Below are 19,353 nucleotides of genomic sequence, written 5' to 3' on the forward strand. Positions count from 1 at the left end.
CACACAACCAACAAGTTTGCAGTGTGTGCATCTGTCCATTGGCAACACAAAACAGCTCTCCCTGTCATTCATCGGCCTCAGTTGGAACACACAGACCGGAAAACACACATCTACCCTCCATCCTTCTATCCCTTTTTCTATCTCCCTGTTCACATACAATTGCCTGTTGAGCCAGAGGTGACCCCGTGAAACAATAAATCTCCCCTCTGTGTTCCATTTATTTCCTTTCTCCTCCTGCTATCGCTTCACTTGGCTCCAGAAGTTGGTAATAGACACATTCCCATGAATATAACATCTCCCTCGGGGGGGAGACGACACATTGTGTTCGCTCTGCGCCCGCACAGAACAGACACAGAGGGAGTGACTATTTCTGCTAGGGCTCGTTAAAAGCCTGTCATAGCGGTCAGCTTGTCATGGCGGAGAGAAGAAAGTGATTGAGCGGGAATGTATCCTCACAACCAAAGACAGAAGTTGTTTATCTTTGAAATTAAACTCAAAAAGCTAATAAATCACATGTCATAAGAACTAGAGTTGGGACAACACGTCAACACAACATATTCATGTCGATGAATTTATGTTGTCAATTACGTTGACGCGTCGTCCCAAACAACTTTTTTGCACTTCTGAATCTGCTTTATATTTTTAGCACAGGTTACTGCTCGGGATAGAGCTGCTTAAGGCTTCACTTGAAATACCTTCAGTAACCAGTCAATAACAGCCTCCATTATTACCTAGAAAGTTGCATTACAGGTAAATTATTGTTTGACTTAATTTGTACATTGTAATGCTAGCTAAAACAAGGACAATGTCCGCAATCTGTGTCTTCTAGCCAATAACATGTTTTTCCATGTTGCATGATACTTCGCGAGCGAATGATAATGTCTTCATATTTGTAAGATATTTGAGAAGAATGTGCAAATGTTGAGAGGAACTGAAGTTTTCAGTTTCCTTTCAGTGAAAGGAAAGAAATATTAAAGATATGTTATTTAATCTACATTGTGACAGTGGAAAAAAAATACAGGTAACTGAAATTGGTACCATTAAAGAATAGACAAAGCTGTTCAACTTTTTCCAAGAGCCAGGCCAAAAATAGAAACAGATATAAAACTTCATCCAAGAAATAAGCTCCATGCTAACGAGCAGGGCAGTTCTGGGGTGTGCTGCCCTGCTACTGTAGCTGAGGGGTTTGGCTTGTGTGAACATCACACCCATTGAGTCACCTCTGGTGCTAATTGTGGCCTCAGGCTTCAGAGAAACCATTTATGGAGGATCATGGTGGAGGACGGCTCAACCTGCACTGCTGCTTCTCCTCCTCACTTCTCTTTTTTTCTTAGCTCTGTTTATCAACTTTTTATTAACCAGCACTCCTTTCTACCTTGCGTTTTTAAAAAGCCTTCATGAAGACATGTTTATCTGTTTTCATTAAACACTGATGATCGTGGCTGATTTGCAGGGAAGTGTTGTTGATAGAGCCGACCTTGCGTCGTGCTTTCCCCTTGTTTTCTTGATTTTTTTTTCACGTTTTATACCTCTGATGAATGTCCGACGTGTTAGGTAATACCACCCACTTATTCGTAAGCACTTGTGGCAGAAAATAAATGTAACCACATGCTGCAGTGTGTGCGCGTAGTTGCATGCTTTCTTATGCACTCAACTGTTCAACACGAGCAGGCCAAAGGTTCTAGCATTTTATATCCTTACATCCTATTTTCCTCATGTATGAGTTGCTGTATGTGCTGTGCTGACTGTGTCTGTCATAAGCCTCTCAGTCCAGAGCATAAAAACATGAGGCGAGGATATTTTGATCCACACAAAGAACATAGATACATGACAGTGACAGAAAGTTACTTCTGCTTTTGGTCAAACCTCATTGCATTCAGAAGCCATCTTTAGAATGAGGACAGATGAGGTAGTGTACCGCCTCTCTCACTGATGGTGGCTGTAAAAACTCCTTTTTATAATGTTTTTAAGCCGTCATTTTAAGCTTCAGTTTTCTGATGAAAACAGAGGGGCTGTGGATTAGTGAGTCGGCGGTCCTTCAAACAGCAGGTTAGGTGTTCAATCTCCAGCTCCTGCAGTCATATATTTCCTCAGGCAAAACACTTAACCCCAAGTTTTTCCCACTGCATCATGTAAAAAGCGCTTTGAGTGCAATACAAGCATTTATTAATGAGGCCATTACTGTTTCAGTCTCTCAACATACCATGAAATCACATCTCTTGTTCAGTCTGCTTTAGAATCACACAGATCATCCTTCAAGGTTCAACTACAAAAGCACACAGCACTTCTCACTGTGGAGCTACAGTAATAGTTCGGTTTGGCTAACTTGTGCTTTGGCTTGCGCATGCTAATCTAACTACTCAACTGTGCTGCCTGTATGCTAGCGCTAGCTCGCACATCATCGTTTGCTCACAGCCAGACTGTAGGCTTTGTCTGTGGTTACCTTTAGCTGTTGTTAGCACCAGCTCAATACTATAAGCATCTGTCTGACCACAACTTTGGACCGATTGTGGTCAGAATCAGCCTTAATGGCCAGGTATGCTTACACACACAAGTGAAACAGTCAACACTAGGGAATAAATGAAAACTAAAACAAGAACTAGAAATCTAAACTCTGAAATATAACTGAACAAGACAGAACCATGACAGTCTGTACCCAAACCTTATGTGTGTGTTAGCTTGCGCAAGTTATTTTATGTGTTGTGTTGTTTGTTTTCTCTTCTGTTGCTGTTCATTTACTGACCTGTAAAGTAAACTGAGACTCTCCCAGGGGCAGCATAATTTAAAGTTCAAGCTGAAGTTGAAAAAGAGAAAACTCCTAATACAGAAACAAACAAAAAATGAAAAAGCCAAAAATATTATCATTTCACAGACGATTGTTTCAATGGTATAATAGCACAGGTGTGTTGTATTTTTTTCTCACAGCACTATCTCTCTATACATATTTGTGTGTGATATGTGATTCCATGCATCTCAACAGATGCTGAGCACGCTTTTGTCAGAGATGGGGGGGAAAGCCATCTGTCATCTGCATAAAGCAGCTTCTTTTCTGCTGCTCTTAAAACACAGCGGCCTTTGGAGATCCCTTTAATGATGTATAGGATTATTCTCTCTCTCTCTCTCTCTCTCTCTCTCTCTCTCTCTCTCTCTTTCTGGGAGTCTTTGTCTCTATTTGAGCTGCAGAGCTCTTACGTAACTCTTTGTGGCATTACGTAAGTGTTGGGGGTGGCAGCAGCCTGAGTTGGGGTTGGGGGGTCGACTGTTGTTTCTCTGCCCCTGGAGTGACGAGCTGTCCGTCTCTGCTCGGGTCAATCCACATTGATCTCACACAGCTCAGGGATTTGACAAGTAAATGTGTGTACATTTGTGTGTCTGTGTGTGTGTATCTCGGGCTTAAGCTTTGGCTTTGTATCATTCTCATGAATATCCAAAACTGCAGCAATAATTTATCATACAAAATTTACAGTATTTATTGATGAACATTTAGTACTTGAACAGTACTTAAACATGTGTTTAATGAGCGCATAGTTTTTTGGGTAAACAAGTCAGTCTGCCTAAACAAGGACCAGGATTGGTTTATCCAAAACAACAAAAGAAATAAAATGAAGGAATCCGTTTTTGTTTGTTTGTTTGTTTTGTAGTACACAGGTAATGTTTGCTGTTTTTTCCCACTTGATATCCCAGACAAGCCCCCATTTGTTAGAACCAGCTCATCGAGGCTATAACAGACAAGGGAAGCTCCACACAGTAAACATGCTTTTTTAGGTTTTATTGTATTCAATGACAAACCTTGATATGACAGAAGGTTGTCTGTCTTGGCTGTCTAAAGAGAGAGAGAAAGAAAGCTGTGAAAGCCTGGTGTATGTATTCTTCCACTCAGGTGCAATCACAGGTAGGTGGATGACCCCATCCACCTACCTGTAATTGCACCTGAGGAACCAGTAGGCATGACATTAGCACCCACCATAGGAAGCCAAAACTCAAAAAACACAAAACAACAAGAGCAGTACCAAGCAGAACACCGTGGCCAGGGCTGTCACACACTCAAGAAATATTATCTGAAGACTTGTAATTATTTCATCAAATCTGTCAAGCCATATCTGTGCAGCAGCTTACAAACAAATGTGATACATGTATGGATAGCAATAGATATCCATGATTACAAGCAGTAAAAATAACAATAAAAATGCATTTAAGCAATACCACAAAATGTCGCAACGGCGCTTGTATAATTATGGGAGGGGGCGTGGCTTTTGAGGGAGAATAAAGGGGAGATGGTTGGTGTTGAAGGAACACTGAGGTTTTGTTATTTTTAAAGTCATGCTGATCTTTAAAAATTACCAACCCTGCCTATATATAAGTAAATAAAACAAAATAGAATAAAATAAAACATTAAAAGTAATTGTAAAATAATCACACAATTAATATTATACAATTTAGAGACTCTGAAATATTATTTGTTTGAGTTTAATATAAAAAGTGTTGAAATGTTATGTCAACATGTTCTTTACGTGATTTGCATCAAAGCTTTTAATTTAAAATCTGTGTGCCAGGTTAATCTCCTTGGTAGACCAACGCAGGCTGATAAGACCCCTTCTATGACCCCAATTATTTGGGCATTAACTCTTTGGCTCTACTATTAGCTTTTTCATACTAGTTGAGTTTCATCCCTCTTATTGGTTCATGAGTTCTGATTCATTCTGCCCCTGCTAGAAATGAGATTAAATAAAGGCCAACTTCCATTAAGATATTTCCTCATGAGGAAATATTTCTGGAAAGCTGGACACACAGAACTGCCTCTGGAAAAGTCATAAAAATACAAATAAAGAAACCTGTTAACAAAGCAGCACATTAATCACAACCACAAGTACACAAGTTAATCATTTTCAACATGCAACACAGTGCCAGAATCTTTTTGCCATTGGTGTAGAAGATTTGGCATGGTTTTTAACGCTCATCTTACAAATGCATGTTCCTTTGAAATGTAGCAATTTGTGTTTAAAAGGGAAAAAAAACAGGCTTTCTGAAGCTATATGAAGCATTGCCCAGACACATTGTTAGAACAAAGAAATAATCTACCAAACACAAATGTCCTTACATTTTGTGCAAATGTTTTAGTTTGTTAACTAGTCCAAGCTACCAAACACTAGGGTTTCTGTTTATTAAAGGTTGCATAATATAGACTATATTGTTACCAAATACTTGACCTTCAGTTATCTGATGTTAACCACATTTTTAAGTGCCACATGTCTAAAATCTGCGTGTTTGCTCGCAGCTGACAGCTAACTGAACTGCTGATTTTGCACTTTGGGCTCACCCAGGGGGGGAAGATAAAGGTGAAAGACATACTGTAAGTTTGAACCTTGACATACACATGTAGAACCTTAGACAGAGGTATCATCTCTGAATTAATTATTATTGAGCCATGGAGCAACTTTCTAACTTTTAAAAACAGTGTTTGTTTTCACATTGCTACTTACAAGGCATCTGCAAACCAGCAACAATAGTTGCCGCTCAGATATCAGATATTTATGTTGTCTGGTGGATTGTAGAAACTTTTATGATAAGCTAGATATGTATGTCAACAAAAAATCTATAATTATTGTATAAAAATGACATTTTCTTGGGAGGGTTTATCTTCGTCCATGCATTTTGTAAACTTTATACTTTGTCAGGAACTTAACAACATCATGTGACAGGAAATATTCAGAAACTTGTTTTTTTCATCTTAAAACTGTTTTCTAAGGTGTCTACTTGCATACAATTGATATATTAAACGTTTTTTATACTTAGCTCTATTTTAGTAAGTGGAGTTGAGAATGCATGCACCACAGCAACTATTGTTGTTGCTGCAGTCTGCACTTAAACAGACAAAATGTCAGCAGACTCAGATTATACCTTAATGCATCCGTTCCTGTAAATCTTTTTTTTCTCTAAATCTGCAGATTATGCAACTCTTTAGTCTTTCTCTCTTTATGACATTCCCTTTTTTATACAGAATACTTAACAAGATTTGTAGAGTAAGAGAGGGTGACGTCAACACAGTGAGGATGTTGGGCCCATTCAGACCAGCAGTAGCAGCCATATGGGTTTATTTAATCCTAAATCAGGATGGATGCTCACATAGAGCTGATTGTTTTTGATTTGACGAAGCATTTTGACATTTACATTTCAAGTGCTTAGCCGAAGCTTTTATCCACTGTGTCAGAGGACAACATAAACATAAATCCTGTGTGACATCTGTACAATGCACGCAGCATGCATAGCATGTAACCAAAGCCACTAGAGGGTCAACAGTACAACAGTGAACAAATGGACCTCATAGAGGAGGAGCAGGTGCCACTAGTGAAAATGATGATACACAAATGTAATGTCAAGTTACTTACAATAACATTCTTCCCTTTTAAATAAGTTGTTCCTGCGTGACTGGTCTTCAACCTACTTAAAAGAGAACATGTTGGTTTCACTCCACTGGCTCAAAGTTTCTGCTCCCAGTCAAATCTAAAACTCCGCTGCTTGCTTTTAAATCTATACTCCCTTCCGCCCGCTAAGCTCTGCCAATAAAAAAAGGCGTCTGATCCGTTCTTCACAACAGAACCTAAATCTACAACTAAACTCGCCTCTTCTGTCGCCCCCCCGTGGTGGAATGAAAAACCAAACTGCATTCAATCTACAGAGTCCCTTTGCACCTTTAAGAAAAAAACCCTCCTGAAAAACAAACTTCGGCACTTGTGCATGATATGAGGGGCAGGGCTTTTGAGGGAGAGGGGTTGGTTGCAGAAGGAGCACTGAGGGAATGCTACTTTTAAAAGCTAGTTTTTGAAAATGACCAACCCTGCCTTTATTTTTTAAAGCATAAAAAAGGACACTGATTACTTAAGGACACTAAATTTATACATATTGTATAATAGTACAAATTGTACAATTTGTTCATTTTCATTAAAGATACAATAAAGGAGAGGTATGAAAGTGTGTCTAGATTATTAAAACGTGTTAGCCAGTCTTCTCCTGGGAAGGCGTTTAGATCAGTGCAAGGTTTAGGTGTAAGGAAGGTTTGTCACTAAAGTCCTGCCTACATAAAGTGAAAGACATACACACTTAGAATTACACACACTCACACACGCCACACATCTCTGGTAGGCATCCAGTTGGCCTGTATCCACACCGGCACTGGTTCAGTGAGCCTCTAATCTGTGAATTAAAGCACAAAGACTCCTCAGATGCTCCAGAAGAACGAGTCACGACAGCAGACCAGGACTGTTGTTGTGGTTATTTTTGGGGCTGTGGAGTTGGCTGAAGACACGTCTCATCAGTATGCACAGAGACCTCTGTGTATGTGTGGTGACAGTGTGTATTTGGGTTTTTGTCATTTTAAGGAGGAATACAATATTTGTCAGATGTGAGACGATACAGAGACTGAACTTAATTGTTTTCTTCCCTCCATCCTGTGACTCTGTTTGGATCCATGTTTTGTTCCTGTGTGTGTGTGTGTGTGTGTGTGTGTGTGTGTGTTTGTGTATTTCACTTAAAGAAACTCGAGCAGTTACTTTCTCACAGATTATTTCCAACAGCAAAGAAAATAGGAAAGATGATAGGCACATTTCTAACCGACTGACTCATTTCTAACTTTCCTACATGAGCTAAACTCCTGAAAATCTTCCGACATTTTCCTCCTAGTTCCCTTGTAAAATATCTGCCTGAAGTTGAGATGAGCCAATAAGGGAATGTAGCAGGTAACAGTATGGAACATTCAGTGCAAGGAAACGGGTGAGATTGGGGTTTGGTGGTGACGTTTTGCTGTTTTTGACTGTTTCATTGCTCATATTAGTTGTCGTTATATTGTTTTCTTCTACTATCTGTCTGTTTTGTGGAAACATCCTCATGATTGTTGTTGTGATAAAAACCTAAAAAAGAAGGTCAGAGCTGTGAAGGACTCCTCCTGTTGCTCCCCACGCTCGCTCTGACCAACTGCCCACCCTCCTGACTCAAACAGCACACTGTGTGTGTCCGACAACAGACTATCTCCCTCTGTGATTGAAGGTCACTTCCTGAAAATATCAGAGCCTGAATGTCCTCAAATTATCAAGAAAATGTCACATTTGAAAGAGGCTTATGTTTGACATCTGTGGTGTTCAGGTGATGCTGTTATAGAACCGGACTAAGTTAAGAGCAGAAGTTTTCGCCGTTGTTGTTGTTGGACAATCCCTAAACCCAAGGCACTTGTGTCCTAATGAAAGGATAAGTATCCCCCTATATGCTCTACTGATAAGTTACATAATCTACCTCATCACATTTCTACCTTCATCAGTCCAAGGCTCCTTTTTTTCTGAGCGAGCTATTTACATCCCCAAAACTACCTACCCCATGGCCCTTATTGGCCCCTACTACTGAACCCTGACTGACATAACCAGGCAATCATAGAACAGATCAATCCTCTGTAATTGTGTATTTGAAAAATGTCAGGAGGTACAAATGGTCACAGCGTGGACACACAAGCATGTGATAGTCTAACAGATTGTGAAGCTAAACATTTTTACATCTGGTTATTTTGTCCTGACCTGTCCCCCAGCTTGATGTCCTCAACCTGGGTCTCACTATGTGTGCTAATGTGTGCATTTAGTCCACTTAATGACTAAACATGCTCAGCATCGCTAATTTCCACCGGAATTACCAGCTGTAGAAACTAACTATGTATATTTGTATTAATTCAGGCATGAAAAGCCGGTCAAATGATGTGTGTTAGCCTCTGCCTCAAGGTGGGGCGGTAGTTCTGTTTAAAGAGCATATTGCAGGTTAAAAAAATTTTTTAATTAATATTTTATATAGTCTGTTAATGGCTGTAAAATAAGTAGGTTATTTTTTTAATATGTTCTACAACACATAAGTGCTCTAATTTAGAGGAGAAAGTGGCTGTTTTAGCATAGCCGTTTAGAACGTGCTTTTTTTTCAACAACGCGTCATATGACGTAACATGAGGGAGTCCCGTTCTCTGACTCTGCTTTGATCGGCTTTATGCGTCCGTGTATGAATGAATGAATGAAGCCTTTATTGCCCCTGGGGGAACTTGTCTTGCACCGAGAGCATCAAACACTTTACAAACAAACATTTAGAAGGCAGCACAAAAGAATTAAAGCACAAAAAAACAGGCTAAAACATGATTAAAGAGGAGTAATGATACGTGGTAGTGAGTGAGAACAGACAGGATGCCTCCCTGCTATAGTTTGTAACTTGAGCGGCGCACATTCAGGTGCACAGTGTAAGTGGCTTGATTATTCATAGTGTGTTTTGGTGAATTATTCTCACAACCTCAGAAACGATCGAACAGACACGTTGAATATTTCGGCATCAGACACAAAAACGTTTCCTTATTAATGATTTAAATCTCTGGCTGTTTAACATAAAATATTATATACGCAGACAGAAAGCGTTTAATGATTTGATCTGCTGGAATCCTCTGTATATTCTCTAGTGTGAGCGTAATAGACACCGGACAGTCTGTTTTAATATATGTAGTCATACGATTTATTATAAATCCAACTCTGTTACAAGAGAGCGCGTGTGTGTGTGTGCGCGTGTGTGTGTGTGTGTGTGTGTGTGTGTGTTTGTGTGTGTGCGCAGTGGGGAAAGACGGAACGCGCAGTTTGGAAACGAAACGAAACACAACCTTTACTTCTGTCGGTCCTTTATCCCATTAAAACTTTAAACTTTTTGTAGTAGCCTAATATATGTGCACGCATTAAACTGTGGAGTGTGTGTGTGTGTGTGTGTGTGTGTGTGTGTGTGTGTGTGTGTGTGTGTTTGTGTGTGCGCAGTGGGAAAAGACGGAACGCGCGGTTTGGAAACAAACAGAAACACAAGCTTTACGTCGGTCCTCTATCCAATTAAAACTTTAAACTTTTTGTAGTAGCCTAATATATGTGCACGCATTAAACTGTGGAGTGTGTGCGCTGTTGTGCATGTTTGTGTGGATTACGTGCGCCGTGATCCTGCACCATACACTGTATTTTCTATAACAACGTGAGCACTGGGCTGCATGAGGAATAAACAATTAAGACATGGTGCTGCATTTGCACAGGCCGTGTAATCGGGTTCTATGTCTGTCTGTCTGTCTCTCTCTCTCTCTCTCTCTCTCTCTCTCGCTCTCTCTCTCGCGCGCGCACAGCGCGGCACCGTAATACGTTGTACAGATTTGCCGTTTTTACAAGCAGCTCCCATACAATGTAAAGGTGAATGATCGTCACTTGCACCTTCTACAAATAGTTTTTTAATTGATTGAATGTGATTACAAACTTTACATATGCTGATGTGAACACAGCACTCGCCCATATATGGCGAGCTGACACCTGTCACTCAGCAGGACGCCTGCTCCGGGTCTCTCCTCACACCACAGCTTCACTTCTCTCCTGAGGCCGTTATTCCTTTAATCCTGCCTGTTTCTGCTCTCTATCACATCTAACAGGTTCAGAATAATAAGCCAGTGGACCATTATATGTAAAGGAATACATGTCTTCTTCCTCTTTATTGACGGGAGTGACACTCGGATCCATGATTTTCTATGTTAAACAGACGGGGATTCAGCGGGACTCCCTTATGTTACGTCACAGCCGAATGCGGAAGTAAAAAGCAAAGACGTGCGAAAACGTACTAAAACGTCTCCAGGAGACCCTGTGGGTTATTAATTTCAGAATTTCTTTAAAAACAGTATTGTTAACGTATTTTCCTATGATTAGTTAAGTTTTGTCTTTAACCTGCAATATGCGCTTTAAAGGGCCTGCTCTCCCTGCTCTACTACCCTGATGTAAAGCAGTTCAGGCGACCAGATTACCTCTCAAAAAGGCATTGGATAGCCTAGCATGTTATGTTGTGCACCACAGGTACAGAGACTTTAATTTAAATTAATCAAATTATTCATAACAGCAGCAACACATCATGTCATCATTTAAAAAAAAAAGATTTATGTACAGTAGGCCTTTATTGTCAGTGGCAATTCTACAGTCTCTCGGGGCTCTTGGGAAAAATCAATTTGCAGGGACCTCCAGCTAGCTTTCATCACCATCATGCCTGGAGTGTCCTGACAATTACTCCTCTTCCTCTTTTGTCCTGTTTCTTTTTTTTTTTCTCTCCAAAAGACCTATAATTCTTCCTTTTCATCGGTTGACTTCATTGACAAACTTTTGTCTGCACACCAATGATGCAATCAACGTATCGCACGGGAAGAGAGTAAGCGCCATCAGATGGTGACCCGTAAGGGAGGTTTCCTACTGTTGTTGGAAAAAATGCACTTTTTGGGCCAATTGCTTTTGTTCAAGTGTGTGAGTCCCCAGGGGGTCCACTGGTCAGTTGCCTGCCTTGCCTGTTGACAAGCAGTGTCTCTGTTTATTGTAGAGACAGCGGATAGAGATAGTGGGGAATGGCATGGAGGAAAGGAACCCGGGTTGGCCACTTTGAGGACTGTGGCCTCCATACAGAGTGTACGCACACAAATCACCGGGCTACCAGCGCCCCATCACGATTTTGTCTCAGTTTTCATTTCCCTTCCTACCACTTTTATATCTCCCCCCACCTCTCTCTCTCTCTCTCTCTCTCTGCGCTGCTGTCACATCCTATGAGCCGGCAGGCCCGTGTTGTGTTTTGGCCACACAGGGCAGGCTGAGGCTGAAGCCGCCTGACTCACAACCTCACGGCTGTTGAGAGACAGAATGTCACTGCACATTGGGCTGCCTTCATGTTACACTGGCTGCAAACAAACATACAGAGGGAAAGTACACACACGCAGATACAACACACTTAGAGCTAGCCAAGCAGATCTGAAATACACACACACGTAGACACACATGTTGGGCAGAGGCTATTTTTAGCCTGGCCAGTCGTGTGCAGACTCATATGCAACAGCAAATGCACATGATGGCTGTGAATAAATGTGTGTCATATTTTGATTGGCCGTGCTGTCTGACAGTGATGGATTCATGTTGTCACCTCTGTCAGGTTGAGGATGGAGGAACAGAGTGGTGTCAAAGTGATATCTCACTCCCGGCTGCTTCACATTGAACATGTGCAAATCACTTGATTCAAACTGCAACACGTGTCTTCCTTTTGTTCAGGTGTTGGGCAGAGCACTGCAGGGCCATGCTACCTGACCATGACTGAAGCCAAATCATTTCTCATTTGGTCCATGAAAATGAAGTTTGAACAAACGCTTAAATAGGGCAACGATACCAAGCAGTTTCTTTCATGACAGCAGCATTCAACATCCTGTGAGCTTCAAATAACTTCACTTCTCTCATACATTATTTGACTTTTTACCGTCAACTAATGAATGGACTTTAGCTTGTATAGCTCACAGCACAAAGCTCGTTTTACAACGAATGTCACATTTATCCATACACATACGGATGGTAGAGGATGCTATGTGACCTCCAGGAAAAAAGTGCTTTAGATTCATGCATGAATGGATGGATAGATCAGTATGGTTTACAATGTAAAGTCCAGTCAAGCAGTTTTGTGCTGCTTAAGCTGTTCATGTCTTTTTCTTTCCTTTGCCTTGGGATGTTTATATATATTTGGCATTAAGAGAGCTTAATTGAAGATCACTCACAGGCAAAAGCTGTTAAAAGTCAAAAGATAAAACAAACGGATCATAAGAAATGTGGCTCCGTTTATGCTGCCTTGTCTTGTGTATGTATCTTTGGATCAGGACTATTCATGCCCTACTTTTCATCCTGTGCCTTCTTACTGGATATTAAATTCAGTTGTCCATTTGACTCAAGTTTGTTCAGGTGACCTTGATTACGTTCTTCTTGTTTATTTATTTGTTCTGTTTGTTTGATTGAATGAGTCCCTCAGGAAATCTTCCTCTCTCATCTGAAGTTCATTTTTTCTTATTTGGATTTGTGTGTGTGTTTTTTCTCTGCAGCAATCCACGAGTTCCCCAGGGATTATTTCACCAACCAGGAGCGCGTTGATGGAGCAGTGGGCCTGCACGTCCTCTGTGTGAGTCTCACCTGCAGCACTGTTTTAAATACACACTGTTAGTAGAAGGTTCCAGTGTTAGTTATGTAGCCCTTGCTTTCTTCATGTGGGAATGTTCAAACGTATTATACAACATTGTGAGGCATTACAAAACGCTTCTGTGGAGGATATAAGCAAGCTGAAGTTCCAAAAAAGTGTATTCATTCAACTGGGATTTAATGACACATATTATGTAAAAAGTTTTTCTGACACGAATATGTTTTATGAGATTTTCCTTTTATGACATCACAAAGGGCAGTAGCCCCTCCCCCTGGTGGGTGACACTCCCACAGGTGTTTGTTTTGCCCTCTGAGTTGGCCTTCTCACCATAAATGATCAATCATGATACGAGAATAATAAAATAATAATATGTATAATAATATAATATGAGACCTTCAAAGCCTGCTTTATGCAACAATTAGCCAGCAATATGAACATATATAAACACAACACATGACAATGCTTTTTTTTACTGCTGTGAAAAAACTCACTTGTTATCATATGATGTTATAATCAACAAAGCATGGTGCCCCCTCATCCAGTCACATATAGCTAGACGTCTCTTAATGTCTGTGCACGTTGAACCTCAACGGGAATACAGGGGCTGTGTTGAAATGTGGTTCAGTATTTCAGATTTTGGATTTTTATTGCTTTAAATTCTTAACATTATTAATGTTTCTTCACATAACAATCCAGTAAATCATGGATTTTGAAGAAGTCTTTCATGCAGGGATGTTATAGGAAAGTCTTCCTCATACAATAACCTAAACTAGCTATAATTGTCTGGGCTGCCTGGAAATATTATGTTGACTGGATTTGAGCTGGTAAGTTGGCATAAAGTTGTATTCAATAATAAGACACTCACATTCCTTCTGGTCAAATTTAACTATGTGTAATCCTTCAATAACAAGACACATATTTCTTAGTGAGTGTTTTAGTCAACACTTTGCCAGGTTGCAGCTATAAATTAAACAGGATTAAAACCAAAGACCTACTGACTGTGAGGCGTGAACATGGTGCATGTTTTTAGTTTACTATAAAAGAAAACAGCACCGGTAAATGGTTTATGGACTTTGAGTGGTTGACTAGAAAAGCTTTTCTTTTCACCATAGGTCACACTTCATTCACACCCATCCACACACAGATGGCAGAGACTGCTATGCAACGTTTGTGTCTGCATTAACTAATCCACTCGCACACGTTCACATGCTGCTGACGAAGCAGCTGCAGCAATTTGGGGTAAACAAGATGTGGCCGTAGAAGCTGTGGATCAAACCCACAACCTTCCGGATGAGAGACGACCGACTCTACCACTGAGCCACAGCCGCCCCACATCGTAAACTTCAACTTGCCTTTGTAACAGATTAAAAGATAATTAAATGTATCAATCTGTATAAAACTGGTAATGACAGAAATAGATTTTGCAAGGCGCGGAGGACCTGGCTCTGCATTCCAAAGTCTGGGAGCTTTGGCCTGGTAATCACCATGGGTTTTTAGGTTTGCATGAGGAACAGAGAGCAGTAGTGCTTTTGACCTGAGGGGTTGAGTTGTCTGATGGGAGTAAATGATATGAGCCAGATTATCTTGAGCCTGGCCGTGTAGGGATCTGTAAGTAAGTCTGAATTTAAACTGGATTTTGAACGTAACAGGGGAGCCAGTGAATGGATTTAAGTACAGGAGTGATGTGGGACCTTTCGTTTGGCCTTTTTAGTTACTCTGGCTACAGCCTTTTGTCCTGAGTGCAAACTAAGAGAGGTGAAGAATGATGTGACAGTAATAAATGAGCGTTTCAATCTCTGTTCTCCGATCTCAGTTTACTTATGTTGTAGATGGAATAAACATGATTTGGTGAGATGTTTAATGTGAAGTTCTGTCGGCATGAAATTATTAAATCAATCGAATGTTGTTCGTGAAATCTGTTAAAAGAGGTAAACAAATCCAAACACAATTAAAAAGTAGTAGCCTTCCAATGTTAGAAAGATCTTTAAATGAAGGTTCCTGTGCTCACCAACTGAGAGAAGAACCTGTTATAGCAGTCCACAGCAAAACCTCCACCATGCCCTGACAGACGGGGAGTCCCAATGAAAGAACAGTATGAGGGGCACACATCTTTTGAATGAATGGATTCCATGTCTCTTTGCCAGGTTTCAGTCAGGAAAAGGAAGGTCAACCTTTCCCTTGTACAAAGTAATTTAAGATGTTTTATTTATTTCATTTTATAAACTTCATTAATCGCTGAGAGTTCACACTCTGTTATTATAGAGACATGCTTCTCACACACACACACACATAGGCCTGAATCACACACATGCACAAGCAGGACCTGTGGACATGCATTAATGGAGAGGCACCCACTGGAAGCTCCCCTCGAGCTGGTGGGGGTTCGGTGCATTCGGTACCTCGGCAGTTCTCGAGAAGTGGTCTGGCACCTCTCCAGCTACCAGACCAACTTCTATATTTTGGTGCCTTATTCACAGTCTGTACATTAATGAGACACACCGTAATAGATGCCTTGGTCCTGGTAACTATAACAGAAACTGTAACTCATTTTGGCTGTGTAGCTGTAGAGGACCTTTAATGAGGTTGATGTAAGAGCTTGCAACCCTCAAAACTGTGAAAGGTTTTCTTATTTTTGTAGTGACATTTTTTTCAAGTTGTCCAAAATCGTTGAGCTCCAGTGACAAAGTAGGTCAGAAATAAGCAGTTTTAATGTTATTTGCTCAGATTTACTGATTAGTTTTTGAATTATTTTATAAAATCTTGTGACTTTTATGCAAGACAATTTGTCGTAGCTTTCCTCCAATCGTGGATTGCTAGCTGGTGTAAATAAACTAACTGGCAAACTGTCATTTAAGTTAGAGATTAAAAGTAATACAAATCTCTCAGCAGTAAAAGGTGTTTGTTGTTTTCAATTGAGATTATACTGTTGACCATTTATAGCTTTAAATGGAGTAACCATCAGAAGTCTTTAACCATATTCCTACACATTCATAGACCACCAACAAAGCAGCGGGGGCAGTTCGGGGTTAAGTGTCTTAGGACACATTGGACATGTTGCTACAGGAGCTGGGGATCGAACCCCAAACCCTGGTTGAGAACTCAACCAACTGAACCACAGCAGCCCCATTAGACACTGGTGTGCTCTTTTTCTACAACTGCAACCTTATTTTGTCTGTTCAGAATATTTCCCTTTCATTTTTTTAAATCTTAATTCAGAATCATTTAGGTTAAAGTGAGAGTTGGACAATGTGAAGGCGAGAGAAAGAAGCTTTTACTTTCCATGAAATATTAGCCAAATATTAAACTGTTGATTTTCAACAGTGAGCAGGATGACTCTCGTTTGTGTTTTGGTGTTCAGAGCAGTGAGTTCTCTCACATTGTTCATTTACAGTTTGTACAAAATACGCACGAAAAGATATTTCTGTATATGCCTACAGCCCACACACATAACAAATCCATATTTAACTCCTGCCTGTCTCTATTATAAACCTGTGATGGACTCAGAAGTATGGGGGAAATATGAGGCACAGTCGTACTTTATGAAACACACACATACACCACAAACAGCATACATTAAAGTGTAGCCGCCCACTGAGCCTTGCTGCCAGGGCGCTGTAATGCAGAAGTGTTTGGCAGATGTTGAGCAGAGGCTTATGTGTAATGCTAGGACACTCTGACAGACTGTCTAAAGATTCAGACACCAAACAAAGGTTACGTAACTCCCCAAAATTATATTGAAGCCGGTTATGCTCACCTGGAAACTGCACTCATGTAAACAGAATGTACTGATGGCAAAGAAACAATTTGAGACATGGGGTTCATTTGATTGTTGACCCTAAGCATTGTTTTATTGTGTTTTACCCCTTCCATCGATGTGATACCTGATGATATCTTTACAAAAACTGCATTTGTATTCTGAAAAAAGAAGCTTGACCTGGCCCTTATCACAGCTCCTTAATAAAGAGCAACAATTTATACTGTACCCTCCCAGGGTATGCATTTATTTACAGCTGTAATGCACCTGCTGTTACTTCTGCTCTATGTTATATATAACTCCTCTGAGAGCTTGATTATGGACTTTTAGTCCGACAGCCAGCTGTGTTAGCTTGTATGTAGAGAATAGAAAGTTATTATGCAGCAAGCTAAGCGAACATACAAATTGGAGTCGAGCATGCTACTATTATTGCAGTAATTACCAGAATTGCTCATGTTCTCCAAAGAAGGTTGTTTGAATTAAATGATATCCATGATGTTATTTCATGTATAAACTTAAAATGAAGAGAGAACTTGTGAAAAGTTACTTTTTCCTGTCTTTATTTTCCAGAAGCAAAATCCTGTATTACATTAAGAGCAGGCTTTTCATAGCTTTATTCTATTGGTTTAAATAAATGTGTCATGCCTAGGTGACACCTTGCTATAAGCTTCGTTTATAGCCTATTCTTAAAAGCAGAGAGGGTGTCAGCCTCTTGGCCCCTGTTGATTCCAAAAGAGAGATGCCTGGTAACTGACTGTAGCACTTTTAGAAACAGCAGGTATCACATGAAGGCCTGCATCCTGGGAGTGTAATGTTCTAAAGGCAATATGGCACTATGAGCTCCTTAAGTTAACGTGGTGCCTAACCATTAAGGGCTTTTTAAGTGAGAACCATTAACATAATATTCTAGATTGTATTTGGAGCCAATACAGAGACCCTAATATAGATGTAATGTCCTAGTCCAAACCAGTACTAGGGTTGCAATAGGAGGTGGAAAGTTTCAGGTAAATGTCTTGAAATGTGACGTTAAGCTTGGGAATTTTGGCAATATTCCAAATCCAACACTCTCCAATATAAATTCCATAAATGGGATTTGATGTGAATATTAAGGGTAATTTAACTAAACCGTATCAGATCCAAGTACAAGTATTTCATGAAGTTTTGTCCTAAGCAGACCTCCATGCAAAATAATACAATATAAAACAGATTTACATAACGTTTTAAAAATACATTACCCCATAATAACCTACTTCACTTCATATGTTCCAAGGGATTAAATATGTGGTTTCAGTGGTCTTGATCTCGGGGCTCAAAGTGAGGTACAGGGTTCTAGAAATCTTGAGTGCTCAGTGCATGTAGGGGGCGTGGCCTCACTAGCCCTGCAGTAAGCAGTGTGTTTTAATGTTGTTTTAATCAAGATCATACTAAAAAATATTTCCCAACTGTATTTTAAGTTCCCTTTTAAGGGATTTAGTAAATTCTTGGCTTATTCCCCTTGATTGCCATGAATTCCCGTTAATTCCCATGGAAAGACTCCCAGAAAATTCCCAGAATTTTGCAACGCTAATCAGTACACTTGCTGTAGCATTTTTGGTCTTTTCTATTCCGGCTCGCCTGTATTGTTTTTTCATTGTGCCTTGTAACCTGCGCACCCCTTACATATAGTCTCATAGCCATCAAACAGACACATGAAGAGGTCTCTGCCTTATTTGAAAATGTAGCGCGCTGTCTGCAAACATAACGACTTTCCCGAAAGAATAAAGTTCACTTTTGTATTGGTTTATTTTTGTGTCCAATTGATTTCACTACTCAATTCTTCTTTTAGCGCTTGTCAGGTAAACAAAAGTCGAATCAATGATTCGGCTGTAAACAGAAAATGGATTACCAATGTTTTTTGCCGGGGTTGTTTTGGCAAGTCGCAGATGTATTGTTCCTCACCATTGTGTGTGTATGTGTGTGTGTGTGTGTCTATATTTGTCTATGTCTTTGGCCCCTGCAGGCAGTCTACATGTTCTATGCCCTGGCTTTGGTGTGTGATGACTACTTTGTCCCCTCGCTGGAGAAGATATGTGAGGTAAAAAACACCCCAGGTTATAAATGCACTTCAACTGAGGTTACATCAGCTCACAGAAACTCTCAAAGTAATGCTCTCTCTCTCTCTCTCTCTCTCTCTCTCTCTCTTTTCTCACCCAGCGTGTTCAGCTGAGTGAGGACGTTGCAGGAGCTACCTTCATGGCAGCGGGCAGCTCAGCTCCCGAGCTGTTCACCTCTGTCATAGGTGAGACACACACATGCTCCCTGTCAGAGCCCGAAATGTAACAACGACGCAAAATGTAACAAACCCATAATATTATAACTGTGCAATAATGTAACAACATGCTGAGCCCACAACATAAGAACTTTTTGCCAAAAATGTAACATGTTCTTACATTATGAGGAGGAAAATATGTTGTCTGCCCCAAAATGTAATAACAAAAAAAAATGACTGTTTTGGGCTTAATATTTTGATTCATTATCGACCAGTTTTAACATTTTGGGTTTGTCACATTGTTTTTTATCACATTTTCGGGTAGTTGTTACATTTCGGGCTC

General features: G+C 40.2%; 1 protein-coding gene across 2 annotated transcripts in view; it reads left to right on the forward strand.

Annotated features, from left to right (window-relative positions):
* slc24a3 (solute carrier family 24 member 3) overlaps window positions 1–19,353 on the forward strand; it is an 89,857-nt gene that overhangs the window by 55,353 nt on the left and 15,151 nt on the right. For both annotated transcript variants that reach the window (XM_079362341.1, XM_079362342.1), the window contains 3 exons: window positions 12,914–12,990; window positions 18,762–18,836; window positions 18,956–19,040. In XM_079362341.1, coding sequence (XP_079218467.1) covers window positions 12,914–12,990; window positions 18,762–18,836; window positions 18,956–19,040 — 237 coding nt within the window. The remainder of the gene's footprint in view (window positions 1–12,913; window positions 12,991–18,761; window positions 18,837–18,955; window positions 19,041–19,353) is intronic.

The sequence above is a fragment of the Symphodus melops genome (genome assembly GCF_947650265.1).
Source record: "Symphodus melops genome assembly, chromosome: 15".
NCBI lineage: Eukaryota > Metazoa > Chordata > Actinopteri > Labriformes > Labridae > Symphodus > Symphodus melops.